Source organism: Penaeus vannamei, chromosome 24, assembly GCF_042767895.1.
Source record: "Penaeus vannamei isolate JL-2024 chromosome 24, ASM4276789v1, whole genome shotgun sequence".
Lineage (NCBI taxonomy): Eukaryota > Metazoa > Arthropoda > Malacostraca > Decapoda > Penaeidae > Penaeus > Penaeus vannamei.
Genome location: NC_091572.1, coordinates 37,741,526 through 37,751,525, shown reverse-complemented (window position 1 = coordinate 37,751,525; position 10,000 = coordinate 37,741,526). Strand labels below are relative to the sequence as shown.

General features: G+C 46.7%; 1 protein-coding gene across 1 annotated transcript in view; it reads left to right on the top strand.

The window, feature by feature from the left end:
* The window catches only part of LOC113826536 (serine/threonine-protein kinase pim-3), a 41,815-nt gene that overhangs the window by 18,504 nt on the left and 13,311 nt on the right, over positions 1 to 10,000 (top strand). The window contains exons 3-4 of the mRNA XM_070138763.1: positions 7,996 to 8,202; positions 8,766 to 8,934. Of these exons, the coding sequence (XP_069994864.1) occupies positions 7,996 to 8,202; positions 8,766 to 8,934 (376 nt within the window). The remainder of the gene's footprint in view (positions 1 to 7,995; positions 8,203 to 8,765; positions 8,935 to 10,000) is intronic.

Genomic DNA, 10,000 nt, shown 5'->3' with positions numbered 1-10,000 from the left:
TCTCCTTCCTCCTCCCCCAACCCTACCCCGTCTCCCTCCCTACCCCGTCCCCCCCCCCTCCCGCCCTCCTCCCTCTGTATCGTGTGGCAAGTGTATCCTGTGTATCGTATGTGAGTCACGGTCGGGAGCGGGAATGGCCGGCCAGGAATCATAAAGAGGGAACGCGCCAAAGCTCCCAAAAGGTCAATTACCCTCCCCCCCCCTCCCCTCCTTTCCCTCCTCTCCCCTCTCTCCCCTCTCTCCTTCTCCTCATCTGGCTATCCTCTACTACCTTCCTCTCTCTTACACTGTCTTTTTGTCTGTCTTTCGTTCTCGCTCTCTGTCTGTCTGTTCTTTCTCTCTCTCTCTCTCTCTCTCTCTCTCTCTCTCTCTCTCTCTCTCTCTCTCTCTCTCTCTCTCTCTCTCTCTCTCGTCTTGTTTAGTTTTGTTTTTCTTTTCCTTTCCTTTAATTCTTTTGTTGTTTTCTTGCTATTCTGTGTTTATTTTCCCGTTTTTCTTTCCATCTTTTTCTTGTTTTGTTCTTTTTCTTGCTTCTATTTGTTTGTCTTGTAATTATTTATGTTAATTTTATGTATTTCTTCCTTCCATCCTTCCTCTTCTTATCCTTCCTCTCCCTTTCCTCTCCTCTCCCCCTCTCCCCCCTCCCTATAATCTCTTTTTATTATACATTTTGCCACTTTACTCCGGCGGGGGGATGGGGTGGGGGTGGAAGGGGAGGTGAGGGAAGAGGGGGGTCATAGATCTACTCCCATGCCCAGATGTTGAGGAGGAGGAGGAGGAGGAGGGGGAGAGAGTAGAGGAAGGAGGAGGGGGGAGTAGAGGGAGGGAGGAGGAGGGGGGGAGTAGAGGGAGGAGGAGGAGGAGGAGTAGGGGGAGGAGGAGGAGGAGTAGATAGGCCTATTTGCCATCGAGGAACGCGTTTGGCATTTGGATTTTTTCTGGTTTCTAGAGAGCCTGTTGGGTGGGGGGAGAGGGTGGTAGGGAAAGGGGGAGAGGCTGGTGGGGAAAGGGGGTAGGGGGGAAAAGGGAGAGGGATGAGGGTGGTAGGGAAAGGGTGGGGGAAGGGAGAGGGGAAGGGGTGGGGGAGAGGCTGGTAGGGGAAAGGGTATGGGAAGGGGAGAGGGAGGTGAGGGGTGGGGGGAAAGGAGAGGGGGAGAGGGTGGTAGGGAATGGGGTGGGGGAAGGGGGAATGGGGGAGGGGGCGTCTGGTTGGAGACGGGAGTAGGGGAGAGGGTGGAGAGGATGCTGGAGTTTGGGGTGGGGGGGAGGGGGTGATGGGAATTGATCTGGCTTGGGCTTTATAGGCCTATCTAATGAACGTTTTTTTTTTATGTTAGTTTGTGGGTTTTTTTTTTTGTTTTGTTATTTTTTGTTTTTGTTATTTTCCATTGTTATTTTCTTTTTTATTGTCATTCAGAAAAGATCTTTAATGTTTTGATTATATTAAGAGAAAGGACGAGGGGAAGGGGAAGAAAGTGAGAGGGAAAAGGATAAGAAAATAAAAAGGAAAGTAGAAGAAAAGTAAGGAGTAGGAGGAGGAGGAGGAGGAGGATAGAGAAAAAGAAACGCGAAGATGAGAGGGAGAAGGAGGAGGAGGAGGATAGAGAAGAAGAAACGCGATGAGAGGGAGAAGAAGGAGGAGGAGGAGGAGGATAGAGAAGAAGAATCGCGAAGATGAAAGGGAGAAGGAGGAGGAGGAGGATAGAGAAGAAGAAACGCGAAGATGAGAGGGAGAAGAAGTAGGAAGAAGATTTAAAAAAAAAAAAAAGAGGGGGAAAAGAGGAAGAGAAAGAGAGAAAAAAAAAACAGGAGGAGGCGAGAAGAGGAAGAGAGGGGGGAAAAAACTGAAAGGAAAGACTATGGTCAGCGGGTCGCCCCCCCCCCCCCCCCACCAAACGTCGTGTCTCGGGATTAGCCTGTGACAGAATGCAAATCGGGAGAAGGAGGGGCAGGGCTGAAATCGGGCTGGGGGGAGAGGGGCAAAGGGCAAGGGAGAGGGGGGGAGAAGGGCAATGGGGAGGAAAAGACATGGGGGGGGGGGGCAGAGGGCAAGGAAAGAGGGGGCAGAGGGCAAGGGAGAGGGGGAGAAGGGCAATAGGGAGTAGACTAGGGGGAGAAGGGCAAGGGAGGGTAAAAGACATGGCGGGGGCAGAGGGCAAGGGAGAGGGGGGAGAAGGGCAAGGGAGGGCAAAGACATGGGGGGAGGGCAGAGAAAAGAGGGGGGGCAGAGGGCAAGAGGGAGTAAAGGACATGGGGGAAAGGGGAAAGAACTAGGGGGAGGCAGAGGGCAGGGAAGGGGGGGAGAAGGTGAGAGGGCAAGGGACAAGAAAGACAGGTGCTAAGGGAAAGTAGGGGGAGGGAGGAGAGAGAGGGAGGGAAGGGAGAAAGGGAGGCAGAAGATGAGATGAAGGAGGAGGATAGAGAGAGAGGAGGAGGGAAACTGGGTGGGGGAGAGAGGAATGGGAAGAGAAGGAATTGAAAAGAAAGGAAAGTTTAGAAGGGAAGAGAGACAAAAAAAAAAAAAAAAAAAAGGAAAGTCTTCTAGATCTTTGTGATCAGTGATATCATCATTATCATCAATCACACACACACACACACACACACACACACACACACACACACACACACACACACACACACACACACACACACACACACACACACACACACACACGCACACACGCACACCCTACCCCCTTCACACACACACTCTCCCCTCCACCCTTCACACACACACACACCCCACCCCCTTCACACACACCCCCTCCACACATACACACACACACCCTACCCCCTCCCACACACACACACACACACACCACCCCCTTCACACACACACGCACACACACACACACACACATACACCCTTCACACACACACACACACACCCCACCCCCTTCACACACACACACACACACACACACACACACACACACCTCCCATCCCCCTCCACACACACACACACACACACACACCCCACCCCCTTCACACACACACACACACACACACACACACACCCTCCCATCCCCCTCCACACACACACACACACACACACACACCCCACCCCCTTCACACACACACACCCCTACCCCACACACACACACACCCTACCCCTTCCACACACACCCCCACCCCCTTCACGCACACACACCTACCCCCTCCACACACACACACACACCCCACCCCCTCCACACACACAAGTTTAGAAGGGAAGAGAGACAAAAAAAAAAAAAAAAAAAAAGGAAAGTCTTCTAGATCTTTGTGATCAGTGATATCATCATTATCATCAATCACACACACACACACACACACACACACACACACACACACACACACACACACACACACACACACACACACACACACACACACACACACACACACACGCACCCTACCCCCTTCACACACACACTCTCCCTCCACCCTTCACACACACACACACCCCACCCCCTTCACACACACACCCCCTCCACACATACACACACACACCCTACCCCCTCCACACACACACACACACACACACCACCCCTTCACACACACACACACACACACACACACACACATACACCCTCACACACACACACACCCCACCCCCTTCACACACACACACACACACACACACACACACACACACACCCTCCCATCCCCCTCCACACACACACACACACACACACCCCACCCCTTCACACACACACACACACACACACACACACCCCTCCCATCCCCCTCCACACACACACACACACACACACACACCCCACCCTTCACACACACACACACCCTACCCCCTCCACACACACACACACCCTACCCCCTTCCACACACACCCCACCCCCTTCACGCACACACACCCTACCCCCTCCACACACACACACCCCACCCCCTTCACACACACACACACACCCTACCCCCCCCCCCTCCACACACACACACACCCTACCCCCTTCACACACACACACACACACACCCTCCACACGCACACACACGTACGGACAAACCATATCACTGCGGACAGTCTCGAAGCCATTATTGCGCCGCGGACAATTGGCGCAATAAACCATTAGTCACACAGAGTCTTCAATAACGTTCAGAACTTGACGTGGCGAGGCTCCGCGCTGATGAGTCGAAAATGAAGTTATGCAGACAAGGAGAGGGGAAGAGGGAGAGATGGGGAGGAGAGAGGGGTGGGGAGGAAGGGAGGGAGGGAAGAGGGATGGGGAGGAGGGGAGGAAGGGAGGGAGAGGAGAGGGAAAGAGGGAGAGGGAAGAGGGAGGGGAGAGGGGAGGAAGGGAGGAGAGAGGGATGGGGGGAGGGAGGGAGGGAGGAAGGAATGAAGGGAGGGGTGGGGAAGAAGGAGGAAGGGAGAGAGGGATGGGGAGTGGGAGGAAGGAGTGGGGAGGAAGGGAGGGAGGGGTGGGGAGGAGGAGAGAGGAAGGAGGGAAAGGTGGGAAAGAGGGATGGGGAGGAGGGAGTAAGGGAGGGAGAGAGGGAGAGAGGGAGGGAAAGGATGGAGAATGGGAGAAATGAAGAGCGGGAAAGAGAGAAAGAAGGATAGGAGAGAAGGGTTAGAAGGATGAGAAAAAAAAATTAAAAGGAAGAATAGAGAGAGAGAGCAAAAGAGAAAGAGGGAAAAGAGAGAAAGAGAGAGAGTGCTGACAGATGGAGGGTGATGTTTGACGTGTCGCGAATGACGTGGGCGAGGACCGTAGTAGGCCTAGGCAGAAGGGGCCTTGTAAAGGGTAGGAAGAGTCGAAGGAATTAAGAAAGAAAGAACATAAAACCAAAATACAATATATAGGCCTATTCAAATAAATGAAAAAAAGGTAAATAGGAAAGAAACCCTCACATACAAAAGAAAAATCAAATAAAGATTATAATAATAATTAGAGAGAAATAGGCCTATGAAGAACAGCAACGAAGCAAAGGCCACCTAGAAACAACAGAAAGCACGGGAGAGGCGCCGACGAGAAGTAGGCCTATAGAGCAGTGTTTAGGGAGGCCGCCCTTGCCCATAGGAGCTAGCGTGCCACAACTGCCAGCTATTAACAGTCACAAGTCGAGGGCGAGAGAGAGAGAGAGAGAAAAAGCAGGCTGGATTGGGTGCTGTAAAACGGGGCCCCCTCTCTTTCTGTGTCTCTTTCTCTTTCTGTCTTTCTCTCTTTCGTTCTTTCATTCTTTCTCTCTCTTTCGTTCTCTCTTTCTCTCTCGCTCTCTCTCTCTTTCGTTCTCTCTCTCTCTTTCTTTCTTTCTTTCTTTCTTTCTTTCTTTCTTTCTTTCTTTCTCTCTCTCTCTCTCTCTCTCTCTCTCTCTCTCTCTCTCTCTCTCTCTCTCTCTCTCTCTCTCTCTCTCTCTCTCTCTCTCTCTCTTCAGTATCTCTGATAAACAGAGAGACTAACTAACTTGACTTGAAAAAGGCAAAGCACAAAAAAAGAAAGAGAAAATGTAAAAAAAAATAAAATAAAATAAATAAAGAAAGAAAAAATGAAAAAGAAAGGAAAAGAAAAGAAAAAATACCGACTGATACAGAAAAAAACGAAGGGGAAAAAAATGAAGGAAAAATATGGAAATGAATAAACAAAACATAACCGAGAAGAGTTGCATGATTTTAATGTCTCTTCATGATTATCTTCTTTCATTAGTATTATTAGTTATTTTAATGATTTATTGATCGCCAATACGCGTGCAGACCTATCGCAAGGTTCATTATATTAAACGATTAAGTTTGGAAATGATGTATAAATTAGATTTAACGAAAGAAATTGGAAATCCAGTCGATGATCAATGTTACATATATATATATATATATATATATATATATATATATATATATATATATATATATATATATATATATATATATTGTGTGTGTGTGTGTGTGTGTGTGTGTGTGTGTGTGTGTGTGTGTGTGTGTGTGTGTATGTATATATCTTTTTCCTTGTCTTCGTCTTCCGTTACTCTTATCTTCATCTTTGTAAAGAGATAAAGAGAGAGAGAAAGCGAAAGAGAATGAAAATAACAGAAGAGGAAGAGCATGAAAGCGTAAAATAAGAGAGAGAAGGAAAGCGAAAGATCCTGAAAGCGTAAAATAGATAGAGAGAAGGAGAGAAAGAGAAAGAAAATAAAAAGCGTAAAGCAAAGAGAGAGAAAGATAGAAAGAGAAAGAGCCCGGAAGCGTAAAATAGGAGAGAGAGAAGGAGAGAAAGAAAGAGAAAGAAAAGAAAAGCGTAAAGAGAAGAGGAAGAAGGAGAGATCACCAAGAAGAACTCGAGCTGCAGACGACGCCACAGCCAGTGGTATCGAACAGCTTATGTTGCAGGTAAACATCTTGCACATTGCAGGCTCGGTCGTGGAGGGGGTGGGGGAGGGGGTTAGGGGGGAAGGGGGGGAGTCTATGATGATTGGTTTTAGATGATTAACTGAACGCAACGTCTCAGAAGTCGAGAATCGCTGTCATTCCGTAGGTCTACTGGTGAGGCGAGTGGAAATTTACTCGAGTTAGGCCTAGGTCCTCGGTGGGTCTTGTATAAGGCCTATGTGTCGCCAGGCAAGACGTGCCTGTATTTCTTTCTCTCGATTCCTTCAAGAATAGCGATCAGAGAGGTGGGAGAAGAAGAAAGAGAAGGATAAGAGGAAGAAGAAGGAAGACGAAACAAAAAAAGGGTGAAGAAAGGGAAGAAGCATTAAGAAAAAACAAGTAAAAGTAAAAAAAAGAAAACGGAAAAACAAAGACAAACTATTCAAGGTTGATTTTATCTTCAAGGGTAAATGAGGTCGATGTCCTCTCTGCATTAAAGCATGTGTGGCTCTTCCTGATGTGTGGGTGATAGCGATCGTGTGTATCTGTGTGTTTATTTTTAGGAGGGAGAGAGAGAGAGAGATAGGGAGGGAGGAGAGAGAGAGAGAGAGGAGGGACAGTTATGATAGAGATATGTAGGCTAGTTTACAGTGAATGTATTTGGCGAGAACGAAGATCTAAAGATGGAAAGAGAGAGAGAGGAGGAGGGGGGAGGAGAGAACGAGTCATCGAGACACCCAGACATTCAGTAACAGAGACAGGAAGGGGAAAAAGAGAGGAGACGCGAGAATGAGGGAGGGGAAGGGGAGAGAGGGAGGGAGGAGGAAAGAAGGAGGGGGGAGGGGAAGAGAGGAATACCGCCCCCCTCCCCCCCCTCCCCCCTCTCTCTCTCTACCTATCTATCTATGTCTTATCTCTCTCTATCTATCTGTCTATCTATCTATCTATCTATCTATTCTCTCTCTCTCACTCTCTCTCTCTCTCTCTCTCTCTCTCTCTCTCTCTCCCTCTCTCCCTCTCTCCCTCCCTCCCTCCCTCCCTCCCTCCCTCCCTCCCTGGCTAGTAATGGTACTGTTAAAGCCTGATGTGTTTAGCAGCTTGTGGCTACCGGATTCCTTATGCTCCTGTGACATAGAGGCGATAGTCAGTCCAGTACGTACACTCTGAGCATTGTCCTATAGACTTGGGAATTGGCTGTGTTCCTCTGGCCTATACTGAAAGGGTTGATTCTAATAAAACTGTATAGGAAACGAAGGTACTGTATTGTGTATATTGAAAACGTGTTTTAGGAGTGTGGTGAGGGGCTGTTATGGCTGAAATCTATTTCGAAGGTTGGTTCTATAGAGTAAAATACATTACGGGGGATGAGGGGAGGGGGGTGTTGTATCAAGGGCATGAAACGGGGTTATTAGATAGGACGTTATAAGAGGATGTTGAAGTGTCCTGTGATCGCCATGCGTTATGCCTGAAAATTCTATGAATTCGTCCTAATTCGTGAACCGTGTGAGTGTGTGCGTGTGTCTGAGTTGTGTGAGAGAGAGAGTGTGTGAGTGTATGTTTGAGTGAGTGAGTGTGTGTGTATGTGTGTTTGTGTGTCTTTTCCTCCCTATCCTTCTTCCTAAACCACATCCTCACCATCACATTACCCCCTTTTTCACCAGATTTATAATACCGACCCTCTCTCTCTCTCTCTCCCTCAGGTAAACGGCCAAAGAGTGCCAATGGAGGTGGCACTGCTCCTCCGCGTGGCCCACATTCCCCAGGTGGTTCGGCTCCTGGACTGGCTCGAGAGGGATGACTCCTTCCTGCTGATCCTCGAGCGTCCTGATCCTTGCAAGGACCTCTACGACTACGTGACGGAGAGAGGACCCTTGCCGGAGGGTGAGGCTAGGGATCTCATGCTACAGGTGGGTCGTGGAGCCTTCTCTATGTTGGTGTTGTTGGTTTGAGTCTTCTTTCTTCTTCTTCTTGTTTTTGTTTTTGTGTTTGTTCTTTTTCCTCTTCTTTTTTTTCTTCTTCTTCTTCCTAGTTTTCTTTTCTTCTTCTTCTTCTTTTTCTTCATCTGTCATCTGTGTTTCAGTTCTCTTTCTTTCGTGTTTTTTTATTTTTTATTCTTGCTTTGTTTGCTTTGCTTCTCTCTCTCTCTCTCTCTCTCTCTCTCTCTCTTTCTTCTCTCTTTCTTCTCTTTCTTTCTCTCTCCCTTTCTTTTTTCTCTTCCCTTTCTCTTCTCTCTCTCTCTCTCTCTCTCTCTCTCTCTCTCTCTCTCTCTCTCTCTCTCTCTCTCTCTCTTCCTTCCCTTCCCCTTGCACATCCGAATATAAAAACTAAAACTATAAGTATATTAGATTGAAAAGAAGAAAGATCTGAACATAACCCTCCCCCCTCCTGTATCAACCCCTCCTCCCCCTTTATATCACCACCATACTAACCCCCCATCTCTCTCTCCCTCCCCTCTCCCCTCTCCCCCCAGGTCGTGAGCATGGTCCTGGCGTGTCACATGGCGGGCGTGATCCACCGCGACATCAAGGACGAGAACCTCTTGGTCACCACGGACCGCCACGGACGCGTCGCCCTCAAGCTCATCGACTTCGGGTCTGGGGCTTTCTTCGTCAGGGACAAGGTCTACACGGACTTCGAGGGTGAGTCACGACTTGTTTTTGTTGTTGTTGTTTACTTTTGTGTTGTTTTGGTTGGTTATATACTTGTTTTGTTTTGGTTGGTTACGTGTTTTGTTTTGGTTGTTTACTTGTTTTGTTTTGGTTGGTTACGTGTTTTGTTTTGGTTGGTTATGTGTTTTGTTTTGGTTGTTGACTTGTTTTGTTTTGTTTATTTACTTGTTTTATTTGTTTTTATGTTGATTACTTGTTTTGTTTATTTGCTTGTTTTGTTTTTAGTTGTTTTGTTTAGATTGTTTATTTGTGTGTTTTTTAAGTCGTTTGTTTGGTTGTTTGTTCCAGTATGTTTTGTTTTGTTTATTTTTGTCAGGGTTAGGTAGGCTTATTTGTTTGTTTGGGTTCTTTTTTTTTTTTACGTTTGTTTGTTTATCCGTTTCTCATATTTAGTGCTATTACTGTTGACATTATTATTATCTTTATCAACAATTACTAGTAACATTATTTTTATTAGTTATTAGCATCATTATCACAGTTATTACTATAATGATTATTACTATATTATTCATTTCTCTTTTGCCTTTTCATTCAACAAGAAATCAAACAATTGAAAGCGAGATTATTAAAGAGAGAAAAAAATGGTTCGTGATTGTTATTAGTTTGATGTTAAACCGACCTAGATTTTTGGGAAAAGAAAACGGATAAATCGTGACAAACTTTTAGGCACGTTTTCTTTCTCGTCTGTGCGGTCAAGTTTTTTTTTTTTTTTTTTTTAGGGGGTAGGGGGGGTGATGTGTTGATTTTTGGTCCTTTTTTGTGATTTTTTTTCTTTTTTTTTTTGGTTTGTATTTGTTTATATTTTATTTTATTTTATTTTTTTTCTGTATGTTGTCATCCATTTATTTAGAAAAATCATCTGCCCATTTTTCACATACATTCACTCGCACATTCACTCACGCATTCGCTTACTCTTATGTTCACTCAATCACTCATTCACTTACTCACTCACACTCTAATGTTCACTCACTCATCCACTCAGTCACACTCTCTCACTCACTCACCCACCCACATTCAGTCACTCACTCACACAAAT